The following is a 27,218-nucleotide window of genomic DNA, read 5'->3' as shown; positions in this document are numbered from 1 at the left end:
TATTGATCACCTACTATGTGCCACACATTCTGCTAAATTCTGGTAATGGTAAGCAGTAGATGTTCTTTATTATTAGAGTAATAAGGTTTACAGTGAAGTAGGGAGGACAGATATTTATAACAATAACAAATGTACGCAAATATTACACTTTGGTAACGGGTATGATAGGAAAGCCGAGCCCTTCCTCTCAGACTCCCAACCAGACTGAGCGGATCAAAAGGCCCCTTTAAAACTGAGCTATGAGACTGCAGTTAATGAAACAGCAGCTCAAACCCAGACTCGCCGGCTTGCCACAAAGCAGCAGAAGTCTGGGGTCAGCCAGCAGCGGGCGCTACCTAAACCCGCCTTTACTGTGACGCCTGGGTCCCGCCCACTCCCTCCCAGATTCTGCTTTCACTCTGCTCACCGCCCCGCCCCTGTGAGCTAAATGCCGTGGAAGCTCCGGGAGCGCGTCTCCCTCCGCTCTAACAATAGGCATCAGTCAGCCACGCCTGCGCCGTAGGGCCTGGGGAGGTGGGCGGGCCCAGTTGGCGTTGGGAGGCGGGGAAAAGCGACGCAAGCAGCCGCGACGCCATTTGCTGCGGCCGAGCGTGGGCGCAGGCGGGTCTCGGAAGAACTCGGTCGCGAGACTCTCCCGCGCACGCGACCCGGTCTCCCGCGCCTGCCTGCTGCTGCGCTGTCCCACCCGTCGCCCCCCGGAGGAGTCGCCAACACCTCCCCGATAGGAGTCAGCGAGGTCGCGAGGCCGCAGTCACCGCCATGCCCAAGAATAAAGGTAATGCCGCCTGGACCCCGGGAGCACGACTCCGCTCGGCTCGGTCTCCACGGCTCTGCCCCCGGCCTCCGGGTCGCCTAGGCCGCCGTGACCTTCCTCTCCGCCCTGCGTGCACGCAGCTGGTTGATCCGGACGCGATTCTGGGCTCTGGATAGGAGCTGGGAAGTTACTCCTGCCCTCCAGTTTGGTCACATTGGGGTGGAGCCGACGCCATTTTTGTAGGGCCTCCTGCGGGAGAACGTGTGCTTTTGCTCCGGATTGGCGCCACACTGACCCTGGCACTAAAAAGAGCTGTGGGGAGAGCCCCCACGGGCGGCCTGGGCTTCTCTGACGGGCGCTTCTGGCCTTTCCGGCAGTTCTTAACTTTGAGAGGGTGATGCCTGCTTTAAGTGGCCATCAGGTACGCCAGCATGGGTGTCTTTATGAACAGTTGTTGGGTATTATTGAGACTACTCCCTCTCCCTTGTAAATAGTGGACGAAACCTTGATTCATTAAGGTTCATCCCTAAAGATTTACTCTTCTCCATCCTTTTACGCGGTTTAACGCCCCCCCCCCCAAGAACACTTGTTCCATATTTAGCCAAGTTTTCTCCTTTTGCTCTAGATCAGTATATGTTGGGATGGGAGTAAAGACCTTTAAGTTCCTTCCATTCTTAGGCTAAACATTCAGAAATGCTCAGATTTGAGGATAAGTTTATTTGGAATTTCCAAAATGGAAGGCCTAATCTGGGTCAAAACAGAACAGTCCTAAAGAAATTGTCCTTTTAAGTATTCTTAGAATTTCTCAAAGGAAATTGTGGAAGTAGAAACAGGGAGAACATTGTAATTCCTACAGAAGTGTTGTCCTTCACAACCCACAAGTTTCCTTTGATTATTCATCTTTTTTTTTTTTTTTTTTATTATTATTTTCCCACTGTACAGCAAGGGGGTCAGGTCATCCTTAGATGTATACATTGCAGTTACAGTTTTTTCCCCCTGGTTATTCATCTTTGAGACCCCTGCCCTTGACCAGGCCTTCTCTGTTCTCTTTTCTACTTCACAGTTGGGTCCAGGGATTCTACCTCATTTCCTCTTTGTGGCTGTCACTACTCTTTTTATCCCTTGGGGCATTCGGTTGCAGTTGTGTGCAGGGTTCAGCGCAGTTCCCTCAGGACACTCCCCCACCTTGCTGCCCTCAGAAATCTTACTTTTCAGGGCCTTTTTAGCATGGACTTTACTGCTAATCTGGAAAACATTGGGGTGATAAAATAGTTTTTGAAGTCATGGTTTTCCTGTAACCTAATCTTTCATTCCCTCTGAGATGGTAACTGGATCCCTTAGATAGGTATCTTGTTTTCACCCTTATTTTTAGCGATAAGATTTCCAGTTTTCTCATTAAAGTGTAATCTCTAAAGGGCAGTAGTAGTCTTTGTTAATCAACATTGGATTACTGGCACTTGACTCTTCATAGATGCTCAATAAATAATTGTTAGATTAAGTCACCTCCCTTCTATTGACTCCACCCATAGGTGAATAGTGAATAACAGGTTCCCTTTTGGTTCCAAGGGAACTGGACTTCGTTAAATCCCATCTAGTTCACCATCCTCCTTTACGGTTTATTCCCTTTTGAGGCAATAAAATAGGGGATGATCAGAGTATGCTTAATTCTAGTAAAATGACAAGCAATGAATCATTCTTTTATAAATAACATTCGAGGCATACCACAAAATATAAATAAGCAGTGGACACCTGGAAATCAATCCATTACTCTGAATTTGACAGTTACAACATAGATTGAGTTAAAGCCCTCTATGTTCCCCTCCTGGTCCCCTTCCCCTCTCTTCATCTTTTCCAGGAGGTAGCCACCATTCCTGAATTTCATGTTTATCATTCCTATACTTGTAAAACCAATCTTTTATCTTTAGTTGTGAATCTTACTCAGTGGAACAGTACTTTTCAAGACTCCTGAATTTTATGAAATGAGGTTTACTAAAGTGAAATACATTCATTTGTATTTTTATGTTTTTCTTCATTGGAAAAACCAGAGGCCCTGGGAATATAATCCTAGTGATGTTTACACAAGTAAGGATATAAGCTGCCATGAACTATGTGTTGAATGACTTTGGAATGATTCTTCTTAGCTTATTTCCTCTAGATTCTATCAGTATATTGCCTCATGGTGGGGGAGGGGGGGTGTCCTTGGGCCCACTTAGGAAGAACATTTGGGGTAATGTGCTCCCACATGTTAAAGAAGTTACTACTTTTAAAGTCACCACTCCTTTAGGAAGGTATAAACTACTCTTGACTGATTCAAAGAATTGTCCAACTAAATATGTAACTCGTAAACAAAGTAGATGTGTTCCTTGCCCTCATAGAGCTTTCACTCTGCTTTGAAGATGTGGCGTGATTGGTGGCTTGAAGCAGAGGATACTTTTCTCTTTCTGGGAAATGAATTTTGGCATGCCCCAAGACTGCCTCAGATACTGAACTCTGAGGACTCTGGGTGGGTCAGTACAATTGTGGCTGCCTAACAGCACTGACCATTGTGGGACCTCACCCAGGACAGAGTAAGTGACCTTGCATCAAGAAGTTAAGAGTCGGCCTTTGCAGTGGCCAGGTACCTGATCTTTTTTCTCTTTGGACTATGAACCTCTTTTCGTAGCTTCCAGGTTCTTCCCCTAAGTCCCTTAGTATCACTACCACTTAAAGCCTTTCTCCCACCTTTTGGAAATGGCTGCCAATGCGGTTTAGGTTCTGGAACGGGAGCAAAATGTTGTGGAGCGATACCCTGATGTGGGGCCAGGAACAAAAAAGGCTTAGGTTGGATCTGGTCGTGTCCCCCCCCCCCCCCGACTAAGGGTATGTGAATTACTTCTCTGAGCTTCAGTGAACTCACTGGTAAACTGGCGATAAACAACTGATATTAATTACCTCATGGGGTGATTGTGGAGAGTAAATGGGTGGCATTATCACATAGTGGTTAAGAGCATAGTCCCTGGGGTCACACTGCCTGATTCAAACCCCAGCTCTCACTTCATAGGGTCTAGGCCCACGGAAGTGGTTTAACATTAGCTCTTCTGAAACACGCAAAATAGTGCCTCTCTCATAGGCATGAGCTTGTTAAGGGCAAGTCACTGGGACCGTGAGAAGTCTACTTGGATTGAACATAAGGTAGTTGAAGAGAAGTATTGAGAGGTAGATTGGTGTTGTGTTTATAGGTTGAGAGATTTATATTCTTTAAGGTAGTTAGATTAATTACCACTAACAGAAGTAAGAGTGTTGGTTAAGGAACAGCTTTGCAAAAGAAAGACTTTTGAGTAAAATTTGAATGACAGTCGACCAGTGCTTAGTTGAAATAGTACGGTGAGATGTAAAATGATTAGCATAGAAGGGAAGGGTGAGAGAAAATTTTCCTTAGAAAGTGGGTAAGCAGAAGGTGAGAACTTGGATTTAAGCACCAAAGAGATAGAGTGAAGGGGGAGGGGTTATGAAAGGTCAAGAATAGTGCAAGCAGCCCTTTAAAAGTCAGAAAAAGAGTTGAGAAATGACTCCTTCATTTGCAGAGGCTAGGACTGGGATCCTGAAAAGTTTTGTAAGAACACCATTTATCCTTTATTCCTCACTCCCTCCAGATCTGGCCACAATTCCTTTGTTTTCATCTCAAAAACATTCTTATTTGTCCCTTCTGCTTCATAGTTAGGCTAGGTGTGCTTCATTCTGTGTATAATAAGGACAGTGACCATAGTATTTTCTCACCCAGAGAATCATGTCATATTTGATTAAAATTTTGAATAGTGGAGTTCCCATTGTGGCTCAGTGGATTAAGAACCCGACTGGTATCCATGAGGATGTGGGTTCAGTCCTTGGCCTCAATCAGTGGGTTAAGGATCTGGCGTTGCTGTGGCTGTGGTATAGGCCTGCAGCTGCAGCTCCAATTCGACCCCTAGCCTGGGACCTTCATATGCTGAAGGTGTGGCCATTTTAAAAGAAATAAATAAAGTGAAATTTTTGAATAGTAAAATCACAGTTCCAGTTTCAAAAAGTGTAGAGTGAAATCTCTTTCCTACATGTGTCTTCTTGCCAATGAGATCTCATAGGCAGTCATTGTAAACTTTTTTTATGTACTCTTTCAGAGATATTTTATGTATATATAAGCAAGTATGAATTTGCCCTTTGGTTTTTTGTTTTTTGTTTTTTTAATACAGTGGTGACTTTATACTCTTCTTCACCTTGCTCTGTTTATTTTAAACTTACATTATGAAGAATCCTGAATATATACAAAAGTAGGCTAGTATAATGAACCTCCATGTACTCAACTCCTGGCTCCAGGCATCATCAGTTCACAGCCAAACTTGTACCATCCACACCAAATCTAGATATGGGTTACACATTGCCATTGGTTGATGTCTCCTAAGTCTCTTCTGATCTGTAGGTTCCTCGTCTATGCATGGTCACGGTATTTGGTTTTTTAGGGCCGCAGGTGCAGCATATGGAAGTTCCCAGGCTAGGGGTCGAATCAGAGCTGCAGCTGCCGTGTCTGCCACTTACACTGCAGTTCATGGCAACGCCAGATCCTTAACCCACTGACTGAGACCAGGGCTCAAACCCATATCCTCATGGATACTAATCAGGTTTGTGACCCACTCAGCCACATCAGGAATTCCTGGTTTTTGTTTTTTCCTTCATAATGTATCTCTTGAAGAAAATAGATTGTCTTGTACGATTGTCCCACTGTCCCCATCCCCCAGCCTGGATTTTGCTGATTGCATCCCTATTGTAACTTTTCATCATAATCCATTATGCGTCTGACCTTGGTCCTTGTGGACCACTGTGGGAGTTGTGCCCAGAGCAGTGTACCCAACCAAGTAGTCGTCATGTTCGTGATCCACTGCCATTTGCTTCTTAAAGGCTAATGTCCTCAAAAAGGTATTTATGTACTAATAGCTCCTTTTGGTTTGTTTGTATTTTATGTCAGTGGTATCCTGAAAGGAGTTTCCGAGAGGGGTAGGGCAGTGACAGTATGTATATGTTTAATATGATTGAAGATACATGACCAAATTTAAGTCATTTTTATGTTTTTAGCATTTGGTTTTGTTAGTTTGAAGTATAGTTGATTTACAACATTGTATTAGTTTCAGGTGTACGTCATAGTGATTCATTATTTTTGTAGATAATACACCATTTTAAGTTATAAAATACTATATTACCTGTGATGTACAATAAATCCTTGTAGTTTATTTATTTTACACATAGTAGTAGTTTCTGCCCCCCCCTTTTCTTTTCTTTTTTTTTTTTTTTTTTTGCCTTTTCTAGGGCCGCACCTGCTGCATATGGAGGTTCCCAGACTAGGGGTCTCATTGGAGCTGTAGCCTCCAGCCTACACCACAGCCACAGCAACACCGGATCCTTAACCCACTGAGCGAGGCCAGGGATGGAACCCGCAACCTCATGGTTCCTAGTCAGATTCGTTAACCACTGAGCCACGAAGGGAAATCCCCATGTACCCCTTCTAATTTAAGTGTTTTTTAAGAACATTTTGTAAGCCTTGGTTTATTTTACTTTCTTTTCCTATGGTTCTGCAGATAATTAATGTCTTTCTCCTTTAAAACCATTAGGTAAAGGAGGTAAAAATCGACGCAGAGGTAAGAATGAGAATGAATCTGAAAAGAGAGAGCTGGTGTTCAAAGAAGATGGGCAAGGTAAGCATTTTCTAAATTAGGTTTCTCTTATTAATAGTTTTTTTTTTAATGTTATTGGAGTACAGTTGACTTAAAACGTCGTATTAGTTTTGGATGTACAGCAAAGTGACTCAGTTATGCATACACATCTATCCATTCTTTTTCAGATTCTTTTCCCATATAGGTTAATAGTAGTATTAAGTTCTCTGTGCCATACAGTAGGTCTTTATTACTTACCTATGTTACAGGTAGTAATTTATATATGTTAATGTCAACCTCCTTATTTACCCCCTCCCCCATGTTTCCCCTTTGGTAACCAACCGTAAGTTTGATTTTGAAATCTGAATCTGTTTCTGTTTTGTAAATGAATTCTTCTGTATCATTTTTTGTTAGACCCCACATATAAGTGATAATCATGATGTATAGTTTTCTTTTTTAAATAAGGAATTTCAGTTTCTTTTTTTTTTTCCTTTTTCTTTTTTTGTCTTTGCCTTGAGGCCCGCTCCCACGGCATATGGAGGTTCACAGGCTAGGGGGTCTCATCAGAGCTGTAGCCGCCAGCCTACACCACAGCTCACGGCAACGCCGGATCCTTAACTCAATGAGCAAGGCCATGGATCTAACTTGCAACCTCAGGGTTCCTAGTCGGATTCGTTAACCACTGAGCCACAACGGAACTCCAGGAATTTCACTTTCTAAACGTAAGATGCTTTTCATCATCCTGAGCAAACAAATCACATTTCCTTTTTTGCTCTTCCCCATTTCTCATCCCTCACACTTGTCCAGAGCCTTTGCCTTAATGATCATTTCTTGGTAGAATACTCCATCTGCCTTGTGCATGTATGGCGTTTCTTTTTTTTTTTTTTTTTTTCTTTTGTTTTGTCTTTTTGTCTTTTTGCCTTTTCCAGGGCTGCTCCCCTGGCATATGGAGGTTCCCAGCCTAGGGGGTCTCATCGGAGCTGTAGCTGCCGGCCTACATACACCACAGCCACAGCAACATGGGATCTGAGCCGTGTCTGTGACCTACACCACAGCTCACGGCAACGCCAGATCCTTAACCCACTGAGTGAGACCAGGGATCAAACCGGCAACCTCATGGTTCCTAGTCAGATTCGTTAACCACTGAGCCATGGTCAGTGGCGTCTCTGTAAACGTGTAATGAAACTGAGCAGTTGACTCACCCTTTCAAACCGATTAAGATTTTGTAAGTCCCAGAGACCAAGATACATAACACTAGTTTCCCATGTTTATATGTTGAGTAATTTCAAACATTCAGAAAAGTTGGCAGTGTAAGTACATTGAATTCCCTCAAACCCTTCATCTGCATGTGTGTGTTACCTGAACCATTCGAAAGTTGGCTGCACACCTCTTGATTCTTTTCTCTTACTACTTATTTCATGCGTCCCCTAAGAACAAGTACATTCTTTCACATAAATACAGTAGGCTTACCACACTCAGATATTTTAACTTGAGTGTATTAAACATCTAGTATTTAGTCTGTATTTAAATTTTTCCAGTTATCTTAATAGTTCCCAGCAGTTGTGGACAGAGAACTTTTCTGATTGTCTTTTTATAGAATTTGGTGTGTTCATGCCATGTGTGTGTATATATCTAAGCCATTAAAAATGAAGCATGTTATCTGGCTAAAAGACCTTTTTCTTTCTTATCCTTAGTCATTCTTGCTTCTATTAGCAGTTGACTTAGTTTTGACTGCCAGTACCCCCCCCCCCGAATTTTGCCTTTAAATTGACCAACCATATTGAGGCACAAGGTGGGTGCTAGGTTCTCTGTATTCTCAGTCAGTCACTCCCACTTGTCAACTGCACACTTGAGCCTTTGAAAGTTAATGTCTCATTGTATTTATAAATTGGTGGGTAGCCTCTGGGGATCAGTCTTACAGCTCGAGTAAGCTAAAGGTCCTAAAGTGACTCCATGCCCCATCCCAGGTCTTGTCGTTTAATGACAGAAGAGATAGGCCCATGTGCAAGCTAATGCTCATAATCTCAGTTTTTCAAGTGACGTTGAAACCCGGTGGCCTTCTTTTGGAAGATTTTTTTTTTTTTTTTAAGTTTTTTTAGTTACAAGTTTGGCATTTTGCCTGGGAACATCTTACTGGCTTAACAAAAACTTTAATCACTAAGATATTCTAATAGAGCAAAGATATTAACATTTAAGCTGCTTTTATTTTCCAGTTTACCAAAAAATGTGTTGCAGTTAGTCTCTAAAGGTTCTGAGGGAAAGGAGATCAAAAATTGGGCAAGGATCCAAAGAGGTTGATGAGATGTCCTGTAAATTTTGAGACAAGCCACCCTGATCTCCAAAAGCAGAGGATACAGTCAAGAAGGCAGTAGTCAGTGTACTTAACTCAAAATGAGAAGATAATTACAACATTTGGTAGCAGAGACAGCTTGTCATAGAAATGTCTTGGTTCTGGCTCTGTCATTAATTAGCTTGCTGTTTATCACTCCCTTGTACTTATTTTATTTCATATACTTATTCCCAACCAACAACACCACTATGTATTTTAGTCAATTTTATGTGAACTTTTAAATTGCTTTTATCAGTAATTGAACGATATCCTGTGCCCTTTTCTTTTCCCTCTCCTAGAGTATGCTCAAGTAATCAAAATGCTGGGAAATGGACGATTAGAAGCTATGTGTTTTGATGGTGTAAAGAGGTTATGTCACATCAGAGGGAAATTGAGAAAAAAGGTAGGTGTGGAGATTTGTTTTACTGGAACATAAAATTGTAGTCAAGGGGGGACAATGGCTCTAAGGTTTTCATGGGCCAAGGACCTCATTTTTTTGAGTTTCGAAAAAGTTTCTGTGGAGCAGTGATTTATTTATCTCTAAGTCAAAGCATATCTTTGACGGTGATTTTATGTAGATTCTGTTTCAAGACTCATTTGCATTACCTATGTTGTATTACTGCCCAAAACGATTAACCTGAATCTAAGGATGAGGAAACCACAAATACAAATTGAGGGACACTGCAAAACAAATGGCCTCTTAATACAGTGTCAGTGCTGTGGAGCGGGGGTTGGGGGGGAAGGCTGGGAAGGCTATTTCAATGTAAAGGAGATTAAAGAGACTTAATGGTTAAATGGGGTAGGTGGCCCTTGTTTGGATTCTGGTTTGAGTGGAGGAAATAGCTTTAAAGAGTGTTAAGAAAATTTGAATAGGAATTATGCTGGCTAAGTGTTGAATTAATGTTAAATTTCCTGAATTGTGACCCATCAATAAGCCGAGAGTAACGATTACTTTTCCATCACAAAGGTGTTCGGGCAGATTGACTGGTTAAAAGTCCCTCCAACCTTGATTTTATTATTATTATTTTTTTAATTTGGTTTGTTATTCCTTTTGTTAACTAGAGGAGTTTTGCTTCCTGTGTGTATGCGGAAGGGAGGGAGGGAGATAAAACCACACTCCTAATTTACTATTTTCTTATGTGAAGGATGGACAGCTAACTACCTAGAGTGGTTCACTGTTAAAAATCTCTTAATTTCTAAACTAATCATTATTTATCTGGAATTAGTAATGTCAAGTAGTTAAATGAGATTGTTCGAAAAATCTAATTTTAAGCCCAAACTATAGAAAATTTGAAACTAGCTCAGCTGCTTGCTATAGTTTTTTTTCCTAATTCTAAATATAGATACTTTACCCGTAGTTGGGTAAATAATATGTATGTTTGTATATTTTGTGAGAAGACTGACTAAGCTTGGCTCTTGATTGATTATTTTTATTTTAAATCTAGCTTGCTGTGACTTTTGTCTTTTAGGTTTGGATAAATACCTCAGACATTATATTGGTTGGTCTACGAGATTACCAGGTAAAAACAAGATTAAAGTTTTCATTGTTGACTTGCTTGAATCGAATGAGCCATTAATGTTTAGAACATACTCATAACCATATTTGACCAGTTCAAAGCCAGTACTTTGCTCACCATTCTGTCAACAAACATTTCTTAAGGGTCAGTTCTATCCTAAGCATTGTGCTGGGTACCCCATGGGTCATGGTTCCCAAATGCCAGTCTTCGGGGTCTACATTTTCACCATAGAAGAATCATAGGCAGTGTGAATTTTTCATGAAGCTAAATGTTCCTTTTTCCCTTTTTTGGAATGAGTGAAATATATTGTGATTTTGTTGGTGGTCTTAATTGGCAAGATAAAAATGTATCTTTATGTTGGACCACCTGCTCCTTTTTTTTTTTTTTTTTTTTAATTTATACATCTTGAAATCAATATCTGGAAACCATTACTTTAGGGGATACAACTAAATGAGTCAAGCTTCTGTCTCACAAAATGTTTATGGCCTGGTAGTGGAGAGAACAAGAAACACAAGTAATTATAATACAAACCATGATAAAAGTATGTGCTCTAAATTTAATTGAGCACTTAAGGAAGAAAATGGTAGTTGCCCTTCATGATCTCAGTCTGGAGATTCTCCTCATTGTAGGTCTGTGAAATCCCTTTGGTTTCCACCTATTGAAACTCATCATCATGTGCTTATTTACATTTTGAGTGATAGTATTTCATTTTTTATAACCTTGATCATACTTTGACTTTTTAAAATATGTGTTCCAGAATAAAGAAGTAGAATATTTAAATCAATGGTTCTCATTTATGGGTGATCATTTTCCTCCGGGGGACATTTGGCAATGTCTAGAGACTTTTCTGGTTGTTACAGCTGGGGGGTAGGGGCCAGTGCTGCTGGCATCTGGTGGATAGAGACCAGGAGTGATGCACAGGATAGTCCCTACAACAACGAATTATATGGGCCAAAATATCAGTAGTGCTGAGGTTGAGATAGCCAGCTTTAAACTCATACTACTGAAATGCCCATTTTCTTTTATTTAAGGGCCACACCTATGAATATGGAAGTTCCCAGGCTAGGGGTCGAATGGGAGCCGCAGCTCGCAACAATGCCAGATCCTTAACCCACTGAGCAAGTCGAGGGATCAAACCCGCATCCTCACAGAGACCACATCAAGTCCTTAACCCACTGAGCCACAATGGGAACTGCTCCATTTTCTTCTTTTAATCTTAAAAATAATCGCAGAAGTAGGGAGAATTACTTGCCTGTTTAACAGATAAGGAAATGAAGGTGGGAAAGGTTAATATTCATACTATAAAATGACAGCCACAGTAAGTTTTGGAATTCTTTTTTTTCTTTTTCTTTTTCTTTTTTTTTTTGCCTTTTCTAGGGCCGCTACCCGCAGCATATGGAGGTTCCCAGGCTAGGGGTCTAATCGGAGCTGTAGCTGCCGGCCTACGCCGCAGCCACAACAACTTGGGATCCGAGCTGCGTCTGCAACCTACACCACAGCTCACAGCAACGCCGGATCCTTAGCCCACTGAGCGAGGTCAGGGATCAAACCCACAACCTCATGGTTCCCAGTTGGATTTGTTAATCACTGAGCCACGACGGGAACTCCAGTTTTGGGATTCTTAATCTCAAGCGATTCTTTTTCTGTGCCCCTGCCACTTGATAAAAAGGAACAGTAGCATCACTAGCTTTTTGCAGCTTATTAGAAATGTGGATTGTTGGACCCCTGCCCCAGGCTTCCTAAGTCAAAATTCATGTTTTAACCAGAATTTCTTGGGCCTCTATACACATTACTTACCGTTTAAGAAGTGGTGGTTTGAATCACACATTCTTGGATCACTATAATCACTTTCATTGCCTTCTTAAAGTTGAAATTATCCGATTCACCCGTTTTTTTTGTTTTTCTTCCTTAACTGAGTCAGATTCTTTTCAGATGGGGGAGTGTGAACATTTTGTATTTTAAAAGACAGTTCTAATCAAAGGGTAACTATAAATAACCTGAAAGATTGGGTCTGTACAGTTCTCTTCTTATTGAAGTGAAATCTATAAATATCTTCCTAAGTTTGTTGATCATTATTCATTTATGCATGCATGCTTCTTTATACTGGGTTAAACCCAAGGATGTTTTTCAGAGGGTAGGAAAAAAAAGTTTTTTTGAAAAAGAAGAGTGAGAGATGTAATTTTTTTTTTCCAGTTTGAAACTAATTGATGAAATAGATAATATTTTGGCATGATCATTTATAAAAGTTATTCATCTCTTTTTAAGGATAATAAAGCTGATGTAATTTTAAAATACAATGCAGATGAGGCTAGAAGTCTGAAGGCATATGGCGAACTTCCAGAACATGGTAATGTCTGAGTTATCAACCTGTCATATGGTGTTATTACCTGATGGTATTTAGATGAAGGAATTTGGGTAGAATTTTGTGGATTTTACATACTTTTGTGCTTAATGGGATTCACTCTGAGTGTGCCTGCCTGTACTTGATAATAGCAAACACCTTACTGGCAAACATCTTAAGAAGCTAAAAGTAAGATTCTATTCCTAATAAGTATACTTTTGATGAGGCCTTCTCCTTTATAAGCTCTAGACTTGCATAATGCCAGTCAAGGGAATAAATTTACTATAGTATTTATTTGAAAATTCCTTTCTAAAGAGATTATCATTGTTCATCTACTCTAAATGTGAAGCAAGGATAGTAAATAGATATTGTGGATTTTATTAAAAAGTCATTTTTTTTTTTTTTTGGTTTTGTTGTATATTATCAAGAAAGCTATAATTTTACTTGAGCGTGGAAACCCTGCTGAAATTATTTGCTTGGCATTTCCAATCTAGAAAATGCTAATATATTTGGGAATAGGACTAGCACTTCCTGGTTCATTTTCATTATTTAGGGATAAGCATGATTTGACCCAAGATTTCTGCTTGTTGAGTTTATCTCATGATTTGTGGCTTGTTAGCATGTGCTCAGACTTTTTTTGAAGCATGACCGGAAGTTGTAATAGCTTTAGAATTTGTGTAATCAGAGCCTGCTTCACTAAAAACACCTATGTGAAAAAAGAAAATGATTTCCATCTTGACTTTTTTGAGATTTTGTTGTATAAAATACTGTTGATATACTAGGGTTATTGGGTAAAGGTTAAATAGAATCTTTTTGGTAATGGCACTTAGATTAAATTAAAGGTTTGACTTATAAGAGTCTCCTTTTATAGTTCAGCATTTTATATTCGACCACTTTTAGTAGACAATTTATTTTAGTAACATCTTGGTTATATTATATTTGTTCATTTTTCTTTAGCTAAAATCAATGAGACTGATACATTTGGTCCTGGAGATGATGATGAAATCCAGTTTGATGACATTGCAGATGATGATGAAGATATTGATGATGTAAGTAGATGCAGTTTGCGTTTTTCAGCTTTTGTTTGTAAATTACAAACAGAAACCAGCTCCTTCCCCTAACTTCTCTTAGTCTAAGAGTGTTGAACACTTAAATAAGGGTACATTTTGAGATTTATGCATGAATTAAATAAAATACACAGTATTATTTAGAAGACAGCTAGTTGAACTGTTTATACTTGGAGAATTTTATAATCTTTTTCAGTATTTCTTCCTGAAAAGATCGATATTTGCTTTGGCAGTATAACTTTAAGAAGATTCAGAAAGATAGCTATTAAGAAGTTTGGCAGTTGTAAGAAATAATAAGTTGCAGGTTTACCACATAGTGATTCACAATTTTTAAATGTTTTACTCTGTTTATACTTAATTATATATTCCCTGTGTTGTACAAACATGCCTTCTATTAATTGAAACACTGGTATGTTAAAAGAATAATCTTGTTTGAACCAGTTTTGATATACAGTGTTGGAATTACAATATCACATTAAAAGCCTTGTTAAGGAGTCCCCTGGTGGCCTAAGGATTGTCTTGTCACTGCTGTGGCTCGGGTTCAGTCCCTGGCCTGGGAACTTCCACATACCACAGGCATGGCCAAAAAATAACTAAAAATAAATAAAAGACTTGTTAAGATTGAGGCCTAGATCCAACATTGCCACAGTTGTGGCATAGGTCAGCAGCTGCGGCTCAGATTAAATTCCTGGCCTGGGAATTTAATATGGGTGCCGCCGTATTTTGTTTTTATTTTTTAATTAAGACCTTTTGCCAATTACATTATTGTATCTCTTGGATATGCACTATTGGCAAACTCTTGAATTGGAGTTGGTTTGTTTATTTGTGGGGGGGGGGTGCATGGTTTTTCCTAACAAAAGTAGTGATGCTCACAAGAATAAATGCTTCATTGCCCTTCCCTATCACAATATTTAAGTGAAATTCAAACTTAGTTTTTGGAAATATAAATTTATTTAATAATTGAGGTGGTATTATAAGTTACTTTTTTTTCTTTTTTTTACTGCGCCCATGCCATGTGAAAGTTAGCAGGCCAGGGATGGAACCAGTGCCGCTGCAGTGACCCAAGTTGCTGTGGTGACAACACTGGATCCTTAACCTATTGAGCCACAAGATAATTCCCTAAGTTTCTCTTAAATCTGGTTTGGGCTCTTCTTTTCAACCCCATTTAAATAAAAATGTAGTTCAGAAACCACCTTTGTATATAAATCTAAAAATAATGATACTAATGTTTGATTTGATTTAAAGATGAAATTTTAGTATACCTAGAGCAGTTATTCCTGATCACGATAGTTTGTACAACAGAATTACTAGAGTTTTTCAAAAATTGGAGTTCCCGCTGTGGCTCAGTGGTTAACGGATCCAACTAGGAACCGTGAGGTTGCAGGTTCGGTCCCTGGCCTTGCTCAGTGGGCTAAGGATCTGGTGTTGCCGTGAACTGTGGTGTAGGTCGAAGACGTGGCTGCAGCTCCAAATTAGACCCCTAGCCTGGGAACCTCCACATGCTGTGGGAGGGGCCCTAAAAAAAAAAAAAGGCAAAAAGAAAAAAAAGACACACACACACAAGTTATCTTATGGAGCGGCGGGTTAAGGATCCCAAGTTGTCACTGCAGCAGCCCAGGTCACTCCTGTGCCGTTGGTTTGATCCCTGGCCCTGGAACCTCCCCATGCCACAAAGGCTGGTCTTGGGGAGGTCTGAGTTAGGCATCACAAGTGATACTACCATCAAAATTCTAAGTTAACTTTTTTTTTGTCTTTTTGCCTTTTCTGGGGCCGCACCTGCGGCATATGGAGGTTCCCAGGCTTGGGGTCGAATCGGATCTGCAGCCGCTGGCCTATGCCAGAGCCACAGCAACACCAGATCCGAGCCTTGTCTGCAAACTACACCACAACTCACGGCAACGCCAGATCCTTAACCCCTTGAGCAAGGCCAGGGATCGAACCTGCAACCTCATGGTTCCTAGTCAGATTCATTAGCCACTGAGCCCCGACGGGAACTCCCCGTATTTTTAAACTTAATTTATCACATATCTGTCTATACTTTATTCATCAATCTATCTTACATTTTGATGCATCTCTAAACCATGAATTAAAGAAAATTTGATTCTTTAATGTGTATATGCATTTAAGAGTTTTTAAACATAGAGTACTGTGTTTTAAAGCATACCTTAAAATAGAAAATGAAAAGGGATAAGAAATAAATACATCATTCTGTTTTTAATGTGCCTCCCTTTGGAGACCCCCGAGACACAATTCTTGTGACTGAACTTAGTGATACTTGGACAGTAGATTTATCAGTGATATTCTATGACAAGAACCTGACATGGAGCTATTGTGTTGTAGATTAAGGAGTGATCCAAACATTCTGCTGGGGTAGAAGGTCTTTTTAGGGAATTAGGAACCTAATCCGAGAACATGCCTTAAAATGAAGCCTCAAAGACAGTGTTGAAAGAGCGAGGCTCTAGATAGGGTTAAGCTTTTCTAATTAAAATATTTCTGAATCTCTGCCAATGCTTCCTTAGAACTGGGTGTGCAGCAGGCTGGCAGGGAGGGATAGTAAAGACAGTAGTTATTAAAGGAATTTAAGTTTTCTTGGACATTTAGTAAGCGTTGCTTTGTTCATCACCTGATCCCCAAGGCATTTCTCCATATGGTTTATATGTGTTCCAGCCTTCACTCCTATAACCAGGTTGACTGGGAGGAGAATTTGGTAACACATTAGTCCCTTTCCTAAAGAAGGTAATACTCTCTGGGACACACTGCTCCCAGCCCCAAGATTAATCCCTAATGTCTAGCACAAAAGGAAGGAGACACAATTTTATTGAGAATATTCTGTATTAACACCTATCATTCTGAAGGATTTTGTAAAGATTAACTGACAGCAGGCCAGAATTGAGAAAAACCTTGTATACAGAGTTTCCTCTTCAAGCTGGGTTTGTTTCCCCAAGAGTCCAAGGAGGTGCATGCCTCCCTTACATGTAGTAGACTATTGAAATAGGAACATTCTTGCAGTTGACCTGATGTTCTTTTTCTTTCCAGATCTAAATCAAACTCAGCCTTTTACATTCCACTTTCTCTGAAGATTGTTCAACAATTTGGATTTTGGCTGTGACCTGTTAAAGAAGATTAAAATCTCATTAGCATGAGTGCAATTTGTTAAAGCAGACTGATTTGTTTCTAAGGTATTTCTTTAAAACTGGTAATACTGAACTCTCTTAGGTAAAACGTTAAGCCCACTTTGTTCTTTTGACGTAATGGAGCTTATAGGTAAAAGACCACATCTACTGTATTAAAAAGAAAAAATGCATTACTGCCTTTCCCACTTTGACCACTTCCACTAAGTTAATGGATGTTTTGAATAAGCCATTTGCCGTACATTCACATTATGGATTATAAGTAAGCCCTAGATTTGACTAGCCTGTTGACTGTACAGTAAATTTCTGTATATTCCAGTTACCTAGATGGTCCCTTTAGATTTGGGTACATTTCAAGGGAGGCAGAAATCTGTATTTGAAGTCAAAAATGATTGGCCTCTTTTTCATACTTAAGTAGCATGTGGCTATTTTTATACTAATTTTGATAATGTATATTCTTTTCATGATCGTATTTTGTCACTGTAAACATATCAACAAAAAGGCATTTCCAAAATGCAGTTTTTAGAACCTGGGTTTTAAAACCAATTTTGAATTTGTTAAGGTTAGTAGTTGCAGAAATCAAACACTAGGTGGCGCCCAGTTAGTCTTAACATTGGGAAGTACTGATAGAGTTGTCCCTTTTTTTTTAACTTTTACTGTGCACAGGAGGAAATTTCCCAAACAACAAAAGATTGTGTTGATCATATGCATGTATGTAGAATATTTTTACAAAACAAAAGGATTGTTAAAAGTGACGTTTTATTTTTAGAAGTCATCTATCTACATGTAAGCTACAGTTCCAGTGCTTTATAAACACTTAAATTATGTGTAAATGAAAATTTAATTTCATAATGGCTTGTACAAATTAAGCCTTTTTCAAAGTATCCCGAAGCTGGGGAAAGAGGAGGGAATGACAACTTACTGAAAAGATGGTCTCCAATTTCTGAATGGAAGAACTACATATGCAGAGAAATATAATAAAGATGATGTCATGCTGCAGAGTATATTATACCTTGCTTTGTGTTTAGGATGTATCTTGTTGTGTGTACAGGTTTGTTGGCTTGTATTTTGCTGGGAGTTTTGACTTAGCTTTATTATGCAGTTTTTCATTATCAACTCTACTAAGATGAAATTAGGGGCGGGGCTGGTTAGACCTCTCCAGCCGCATTGAAATGGTGTGCAGCTGTAAAAAGAGATCCTTCATTTAGTTTGTGAAGCTTTTATTCTGTTGGTCTCCAGAGAGCTCTTCAGTGGTGAAAAGTAAGACACAGGGGAGTAAACCTTCACATGGCTTTAGAAAATAAGCACATCTTTAATCCCATGCTCAGTATAAATTCCTAAGTGTGCAAACTCAGGAGTAAAGATCTGAGGTACTATGAAACATTATTAAATCAAAGAATAGAAATTAAGAGTGGACAATTGCAGTTTATGTTTCTTACTATTCTATGGAGTTCCTGAACACTTTACCTAGATGGAATGAGTCTGAGACCATGATCTGGTTTTTAATACTTCTAAGGAACCAGCCGTGAAGAATTGACTTAGTGATTGTTTTCATTAGTCATCTAAACTTGCTAATATATTTAGGCTTCTGTACATAAAAGTGTTTTGCTAAATGTGTGCAGGATGTGTAGATTTTCCCTCCACATTGTTTTACCCGAGAATGTTTTGACTCTGTATCTGTGCTACAATTCATGGTAGAGATGGTGCATGCAACTCAAACATTAGTTTCTCTACTTACCTCCTCTAACAAATATGGTTTGTCTAAAGATTCTTTAACAAATTACAACTATGACCCCAATTCATGTGTTTGCAAGTGATGTATTTTTTTCCTTGTCTAGCTAGTAACAGCCCTAGTGCTGTTGTACCCTAGAGACTCTCAAATCATAATGATTAAAATAATTGGGGTAAACTTGTAGTTCTTATGCAACACTACTTAGAGGAGTTATTTTACTAACTTTAATGTAGAAATTAGTTTCATTGATTTGATTATATTTCACATGAGGAATGGAAGTGGTCCTTAAGGGAAAAAAAAATTGTGTTATCCTGTTTGATTCCTATAATACAATGGTATAAGGTGTGCCCTGAAAGAAAATAAAATGTTTGAAATCTAAGAATAATGATTCTTACTGCTAAGAGAGTATAGTAATTATTCCAAATGTGTTTGATAGGACTGCATTTTTTATGCAGTGTTTATTCCACTTCCAATAGAGTGTAAATATGTTGTATTACTAAGGTGGCTAAATAACCAAACCAGGTGTTTGTTTAAAAAAAAAAAAAAATTACCAAGAGTTAATTGTTTGACTGTCACATCTTTCTTGAACATCCAGCCTCTTAAAGAGACCACCTCTTAAGGAGTGTGTAAACTATGCATGATGAAAATTCTTGTATTTTATTAAGGAGTGGGTCGGTTTACTCACCACATCTGTGGAATCATTGTTACAAATATAGTTGCTTAGAAAACTCCTTGTGACTTGTAGTTTAACTTCATCTCATCTAGTGTAAATATTATAAGATGTATAACATCTTCAGTAGATACAAACTGCTGTCAGTATTGACTTCAGAGCAAGTGAGTAATCAAGTAGGTAAGAGCCTGTTCCAAATAAAATACCTAGTTGGATTTATACTTTATTGTGTACAGATTTAACAACATCCAATATTATTAACTGTGGCTTGACAGTGCAACTCAGAATGAAAGTAAGTTCTTTGTGTTACCTGACTGTCCAAGATTTAAAAGATGTGTATTGGTATGAGGTGTTTCAATCTCTGTCCTGCTTATAGTAAGGGGAAGTTTCATTGATACCGCTTGGACTCCCATGAGCTTTTACATACCATTTGTGTTGTGTTTTTTATTTACTGTAAACTACCATCCTTTTTATCTTTATTTTATCCTTCCTCTTCAGAAAAGAACAAAATCTGAATTAAGTCTCAATATAAGTGTGATAAGACACTACCCTTTGCGGTATGGAGTGAACCAGGGAATTTGGAGAGTGTATCGGACCGTCCTCTCTTACCCCCAGCTCCCTAATATGTGTGAGGCAGTGTGGTGGAGAGTGAAGAGCATGGGCCCTGGGGTCAGCCAGCCAGTGCCCCAACCCCTACTCTGCCCTTTACGTGCAAATGACCATGGGCACCTTCTCCAGCTTGTCTGAGCTTCAGGCTCCTCACTTGTGAGGTGGAAATAATGAAAACAGTACCTGCAGAATCAGAATTATTTGGAGGATTGATAATGTGTGTTCATATGTGTAATGCACTTAGAGCGGTGTCCACTGCCGTTCACTTAATATCTAGGACTTGTGTAAGATAGAATATGCACGTCTTTGATACTCTCTCTCTTTTCTTTGCAGTCGTTGGTTCCTATAATAAAAGAAATGCGTAGGATATATATTTGTATATTCATGTTGACACGATATTTAAAATAATTGCTACCACTCATTTAATTCAGTATAAGACTAACAGATGGAAGTCTCTAAATTGCTTAAAGGTATTTTGCAAAATACTAACTTGCTCTGTATTTCTTTAGAGAAAGTTTATAATTAGTAATATTGATAGTTCTGATCATATTTCATTCTCAAGTTGTTAATGAGTCTTTTTTACTATAGATTCATGCCAGCTAACTATTGGAGGTTTCCTTTCACATCATTTGAAATTATGTAAAGGAATCAGATACAAACTATTGCGGTTAGAAATAAAATATGAAATAACTTTCAACAATGTATGCAATTGATTCTTTTCAGACTGACATTTTTATCTAAACTTTTATTCATGATAATGTCTCAAAATTTGGTCTTAAAAAAATTGTGATGTATAAGGGAAATGTATACTTTGTCTGGTTTTTTACTTTTATGTTTTGGGTTGTTTGATTCGAATGAATCTGTTCAGTCAGACTCCAGATACAGGGTTGTATTTTCCGAGCTAGTGAGTTTGTTATAAACCTGTGCTGAAAGCAATGTTTTCTAATGGTCAATCAGTTGTCCAAGATGATCTCAAATTTCCAGAATGCCATTCAGTCTACTCAGTAGATTTTTTTTTTTTTTAAACCTTTTGGCCCCCTTGCAGCATTTGGAGTTCCCAGGCCAAGAGTTCAGATCTGAGCCACAGTTGTGACCTATGCCACAGCTGCAGCAACAGTGAATCCTTAACCCACTCTGCAGGACCAAGGATCAAACCTGTGTCCCAGCGCTGCAGAGAGGCTGTTGATCGCATTGCACCACAGCAGGAACCCTCAAAGGACTTTATTTTACACTATGCAAAGACACAAGTGAAGTAGATATTTATCCTCTGGTCAACTTGCTCACTTTTAAAATGCCAGTCTTGGAGTTCCCATTGTAGCTCAGCCAGTTAGGAGCCCGACTAGTATCCATGAGGATGTGGATTCGATCCCTGGCCTCACTCTGTAGGTTAAGGATTGATCCAGCATTGCCGCAGCATGTGGCGTAGGTCACAGATGTGGCACAGATCAGACGTGGCTGTGGCTGTGGTGTAGCCCACTAGCTGCTGCTCTGAGTCAACCCCTATCCTGAGAATTTCCCTATGCTGTAGGTATTCCAGTCCAGGCTTTGTTGGGTTCTCAACCTGATGATGGCAGATCAAAAAGTGGGGACCAAACCCGAGTAAAAAGTTATTTGCTGATTTGATCCTCTAGACTTGTCAGGTATAGAATTAGTTGGATTTTTGCAAATTAGGCAAGGATATTTACGATTTTAAATGTCCCAGGAATTATAATAATGAGTAGGGTTTTCCTAACTTGATAGTTTATCTACGAAAGGCAAGGAAACACAATTTCTTTTTAAAAGCGAAATGACAAGCAGTAGAAATGACTAATATTATTAAATCCAACTCGAGTACACATCTTAATAGTTCGGATGGCAGAGTAAGAAGTGCTCCATGAAACCATTTTGCATACTGTTGAAGTCCAACAGTTTTCTCAAGGAAGACACTCATATGACTCTGAATTGTAAGCCGAACTTGCATCATTTTTCATAGAATGCCATTTTTACTTGAAATAACTACAGACAGACTGGTTATTCGAACTTAGGCTTCTGGTTCTCAAAAATGAATGAAATGACCCGGTAGCTTCAAGGAAAATAACTGACGCCATTTGTTGGAGGTGATAAAACTTGAACTTTGAAGTGAAAATTCAGTTTAGGAAAATCGTGATGACCATCATTAGCTTGACAGCTTCAGTAAAGACTTGAAGAGAACAATGATCATTGTCGGTAATAATGAATGTTTCTTTTTAATACCATAAAGTGAAATGTGTTGACATTTGGAAGATCTTCATAGCAGGGCCAACCAGTATTTTCTAAATGGTATACTAGTATGAAAAGATCACTGAATTAGTGTTAGGTTTCCACATTGCAACCAACCTTAAAAAAAATTACCGTTTATCCAGATTTGATATGGTATCAAAGAAAAACATAGATAACTTCCTAAAAAGGTCATTAAAATATTTCTCCTTTTTCCAGCTACATAGCTCCAAGGCCAGATTTCCCTTATGTGCTGTAACCAAAACCTAACACATTGAGTACAGAAGCAGATATGAGACTTTTCTATTAAGCCAGACAGTAAAGAGACTTGCAAAAATGTGAAACAATGCCATTCTTTGCAAATTGGGGAGCTTGCAGGAGGGGGGGAGAGTTGCTTTTCACTAAAAGTGCATTATGCTAAAGCTTTATGTTTATTGTTAACAAGTCTGTTTAAAATTTTCTGGAGTTCCCGTCGTGGCGCAGTGGTTAACGAATCCGACTAAGAACCATGAGGTTGCGGGTTCGGTCCCTGGCCTTGCTCAGTGGGTTAAGGATCTGGCGTTGCCGTGAGCTGTGGTGTAGGTCGCAGATGCGGCTCGGATCCGGAGTTGCTGCGGCTCTGGCGTAGGCTGGCAGCTACAGCTCCGATTAGACCCCTAGCCTGGGAACATCCATATGCAGAGGGAGCGGCCCAAGAAATGGCAAAAAGACCAAAATAAATAAATAAATAAATATTTAAAAAATTTTTCTAATGCATCAATATTCATAGATACAGCCCACAAGTAAACTTGTCATTTCAAGGAAAACCAAGTTTTCCTTGTTTGTTGCCAGTATTACATGTGCACTTTCAAGTGAAAAAAAAATTGGAAAATTTAATGTCTTACCACCATTAGCAGATACAGAAGTTCTTTAGGAGTCTCACTTTTAGGTGTAAAGTAGGAGTTGGTGAACTTTTACTGAAGGACCAAATAGATGCCAAGCTCCATGTGGCCCATGGGCCATAGTTTGCCAACCCTTGCTGTAAAGGGTCTCTGGGGCAAAAAATCTGAGAATTGCTGCATTAGACTAACAACTAGATGGTATAACAGATTTTAAGATGTTCCTCAACCCTTAACTAGATTTTTAGGAAGTTAACCAATTGGGAAAAGCGGAGCAAAGTAAAGTCCTTTTAAAAAGACAAAACAAAACAAAAAACCAGTTCTTCCCAAATTATTCTGACTTCAGTATAATTCCATGTAACATTCCAGCAGAATTTGAGGAGGGAGACTAGAAAAAAATGGTTCTAAGGTAAGTTCGGGAATTCCTGTCACGGCAAAGTGGGAACGAATCCCACAAGGAACCATGAGGTTGTGGGTTTGATCCCTGGCCTCACTCACTGGGTTAAGGATCCGGTGTTGCCATGAGCTGTGGCATAGGTTGCAGACGAGGCTCGGATGAGGCTCGGATCTGGCATTGCTGTGGCTGTGGTGTAGGCCTGTAGCTACAGCTCTGATTCGACCCCGAGCCTGGGAACCTCCACATGCTGCAGGTGCAGCCCTAGAAAGCAAAAAGTAAAAAATAATATAAAGTTCATATGGAAATTCTGGATTTCTAAGACAATTTGAACGAACTCACCATCAGACATTGTCACACCATAAGCCATAGTAATACTAGATGCAGTAAAAGGTCGGAATAAAAAGCTCCAAATCACTTATAGCTGGAATCTAATATCCAGCACAAATGAACATCTCCTCAGAAGAGAAAATCATGGACTTGGAGAAGAGACTTGGGGTTGCCTGATGGGAGGGGGAGGGAGTGGGAGGGATCGGGAGCTTGGGCTTATCAGACACAACCTAGAATAGATTTACAAGGAGATCCCGCTGAATAGCATTGAGAACTATGTCTAGATACTCATGTTGCAACAGAAGAAATGGTAGGGGAAAAACTGTAATTGTAATGTATACATGTAAGGATAACCTGACCCCCTTGCTGTACAGTGGGAAAATAAAATAAAAAAAAAAAAGCTCCAAATCAAAAGATAGTGTTGGACTATTACACTTCATAGAGAAAAGTAAATGTGGGTCCTTGTCACACCATATACAGAAGTAACATTGCTTTAGAGTAAAGGTAAATCTGATGAGAAAAGTATAGACTGTCTAGTGGCTAGGGGAGTAAATATTACACAAGACCCTTGTTATTTCCTTTTACTACAATTGGAGTTGATCCCTCTCTCCCTTGACTTTCATCTCCACCTGGGTTGAAGGGCTGCAATAAACATCCTGCAATGTGACTTTGTATGTCTATATCCAAAGCAAAACCAAGACCTCTTAAAGCACAAACCCTAAGCATAAGGTGAAAACTCTAAGTTTGAGATTATTTCCATATAAGAAGCCTTTTGAATGGATGGGTTTTGGCATAGAAGTTAAAGTTTTGTTAATCTTAGAAAAGCATAGTTGACTAGTGAAATGTTTAAGCCCATAAGGATTATCTAGAATACAAAAACGAAGTCAACAAGAGAAAGACAAGTAGCCCAACGTAAAGACAAAATCAAACAGGCAATTTACAGAAGAGCAAACCAGAATGGATAGTAATCGATTTCTGATAGATTTGTATGCAGTTGAAATGGATAGAATGATAGCTGTTGTGCAGTGTCATTTGTATAATCTCAAACCATGTATTTCTTCACTATATGTTTGAAAGCAGAACTACAAAAATATATTAAACAGAGGAGGTGTCTATGATTGGAGAGAGGATTGGAAGTGGGAATAGAGAGCGGAGAGAGGGAAAAATAGAATCAAACTAGAGAGGACTGCTATCTGACAAGTCAGGAAGCCATGAGCTCAGGCGTTGGATTGGTTATAAACTCCAAGATCTGTAACAAAAAAAGAAAAAGTGAAACAGCTCCCACACCCTAATTAACTTGTCTCCGTTTTACTGGGTTAGAGACAGTTTTCATTACAGCCAAGGGACCAGCCCCAGCTTGCCTGCTTTCCTGCTTACTTGTGTCTAAACTCCCCTTCTTGCTTTCTCACTGTAGTTGCACCCTACTCCTGGCACACCTTTGGGAGTGTCATGAACACATTCATCACATTTTTGTGCTACAGAGGGACTCGAGCTTTTTTGCGTAGAATCCGGTTGTTGGTTACCAAGGGTTTCAGCTGGTTGGGGTTTTTTTAAATTGTATAAATTGACATACCTTTATGAAGTTCACATGGTATGTTTAAGATATACTATTCAATGTTTTTTTAGTAGACTTAAAGAATCAACCATTGGCATAAGTGCTTCTAGGATGTTTTCATCATTCTTTCCCCAAAACCCTTCTTCAGTTTCATTCGGCTTTTTTAAAAATTTATTTTTTTATTAAACTATAGTTGATTTACAGTGTTGTGCCAATTTCTGCTGTACAGCAAAGTGACCCAGTCACACATACATATCCATGCTTTTTCTCAAATTCTTCCATCTTATGTTCTATGCCAGGAGATTGGATATGGTTCCCTGTGCTATACAGTAGGATCTCATGGTTTATCCATTCTAAATAGTTTGCATCCATTCGGCTTTTAAATCATGCATTTCTTTCTCCCCCTGTGGTGGAAGTTAAAACTTGGGAGCTGGTCACGGGCCAACAGAGAAACATGCAGCCTGGGGCTCCACTGAGGTGGGTTACTCCCTTGGCAGGCTATACCTGGGTAAACACCTGGAGGCCTCAGCGGGCTATGCAAAGATGTCTTTTTCAGTATGTGTTTTTAAAAAGAAGTTAAATGCTCCTAGCAAGGGTAAAAGGATGTCCAAGGGAAAGACACCTCCCCCATCCACCCACTGCACACCCTTCCCCACCTCCCGAGGCTACATGTTTAGCAGATGGTCCCAGAAATTGTCCCTCACAGAGATTTTCCAAGCGCACATTATTTGCGCCCCAGGAAGAAAGGAACCACTGAGTAGCTTTCCCGTGGAACCAGCCGAGGAGTGGGGGCATGGTGGAAAGCCGACTGCGGGCCCCTGATCTTCCTTGAAGGTCCACCCAGCTGGCTTCCTGGAGACCCGCCCTGGGTGGCCGCACGCCTGGTGGGGGTGAAGGGGGACCTGGCGCCTGCCACGGCTGCATTTCTGTGCTTGGAGGAAGGCGTCAGCACTGGCCCAAGTGGCTCCTGACCAAGGCCCTACTAGGACCTGTTTCCAGAGCTGCAGCTCTAAGTATGGGGATGCCTCGTGTGTGTGAATTTATGTGAGCCCTGTGAGGACAGTGTGTGAGAACATGTGCGTTCTGGGTGAGCAGGTGTGTACACGTGGTGTGTGCGCTCTGTGTTGCCACGCGCTGTGAGGTGTATGCACACTTGAGAAACTGCATCCTCTCTGTATAAAGCTGTGAGTGTGTGCACTGTATGAGGACGTGTGTCTACACTAGTGTGTGGATACTGCTTGTGAGCACGGCATGAATAACTGTGTGCACGCCGTGTGTGCATGCGCGCTGTGAGGACAGGGGTACACATTGAACCTGCACGCAGTGTGTGGGCACGCTGTGAGAACTAGTGCGCACATGGCATGTGCACGGCGTGTACCCTATTAGGAGTGGTGTGCATGTTGCAAGTGCCCAACCTATGCGCCAGCCGCGTTAGGACCCTTGGGCCCCTCGCGTGTGCACACGGTGCGCGTGCGCGGCGTGAGAACCGGTGCGCACATCGCACGTGCACGTCGTGGGGGGAACGCGTGCGCGTAAGGTCGCACGCGGGTCTGGTGCGGCGCGGCGGCCGGGGCAGTGCGCCTGTGCGGCCCGCGCATCCCGATGGAGCACCGCGGTGCCTGCGGGGCGGCAGCCGGGACGGAGGGGACTACGCGGGCCCCCCCGCTTCCCGGGAAGATGGCCGAGCCAGGCGCGGTACGGACCTCGCCGCCCAACCACCGGCCTTCAGGTGGGGCTCCTGGGAGGCCGCGGGCGCGTGGGGGCCTCGGGGCCCCCGGGGGGGCGGGGCGGGCCGCGCGAGGCAGGGGTTCGGGAGCGCGCGGGCGTGGGGAGGGGGCGGGGCGCGGAGCTGGGCTAACGTCTCCTGGTCTGGGGTCGCCTGGTCGCTGGATCCCAGGGCCGCTTTCCTCGCGGTGCAGGTAGCAAGGTCCCCTCTCGGTGGCTTAAGTGAGTGAATGATTTGGGGGTGGCTTAGGGTGGATGGCTGTTGTTTGGCGTGGGGGCCCCGGGGACGCGCTT

General features: G+C 40.7%; 2 protein-coding genes across 25 annotated transcripts in view; both read left to right on the top strand.

Moving 5' to 3' along the window:
* The first annotated feature begins 546 nt into the window (after positions 1-546).
* On the top strand, positions 547-20,504 carry EIF1AX (eukaryotic translation initiation factor 1A X-linked). The gene is given in 7 exon segments (NM_001243218.1): positions 547-775; positions 6,370-6,453; positions 9,040-9,143; positions 10,210-10,260; positions 12,523-12,604; positions 13,556-13,647; positions 16,702-20,504. Coding segments are annotated over 7 exon segments (435 nt in total). The 5' UTR covers positions 547-759; the 3' UTR covers positions 16,708-20,504.
* A 6,278-nt stretch (positions 20,505-26,782) lies between these two features.
* Positions 26,783-27,218, top strand: part of MAP7D2 (MAP7 domain containing 2) — a 95,350-nt gene continuing 94,914 nt past the window's right edge. For 18 of the 24 annotated variants that reach the window (XM_085008736.1, XM_085008735.1, XM_085008728.1 and 15 more), the window contains exon 1: positions 26,783-26,928. In XM_085008736.1, the coding sequence (XP_084864862.1) occupies positions 26,802-26,928 (127 nt within the window). In that variant the 5' untranslated portion in view covers positions 26,783-26,801. Of the gene's footprint in view, positions 26,929-27,037; positions 27,119-27,218 lie in introns of those variants that run through there. The other 6 variants (XM_085008734.1, XM_085008726.1, XM_085008737.1 and 3 more) reach the window with 1 other exon arrangement.

The sequence above is a fragment of the Sus scrofa genome, chromosome X, assembly GCF_054392235.1.
Source record: "Sus scrofa isolate SSC_HxYL_T2T_F1_AM1 chromosome X, Sscrofa_HxYL_maternal_Yorkshire_Landrace_v2.0, whole genome shotgun sequence".
Lineage (NCBI taxonomy): Eukaryota > Metazoa > Chordata > Mammalia > Artiodactyla > Suidae > Sus > Sus scrofa.
The sequence above is the reverse complement of the archived record's forward strand: the minus strand, read 5'-3'. Positions and strand labels throughout refer to the sequence as shown.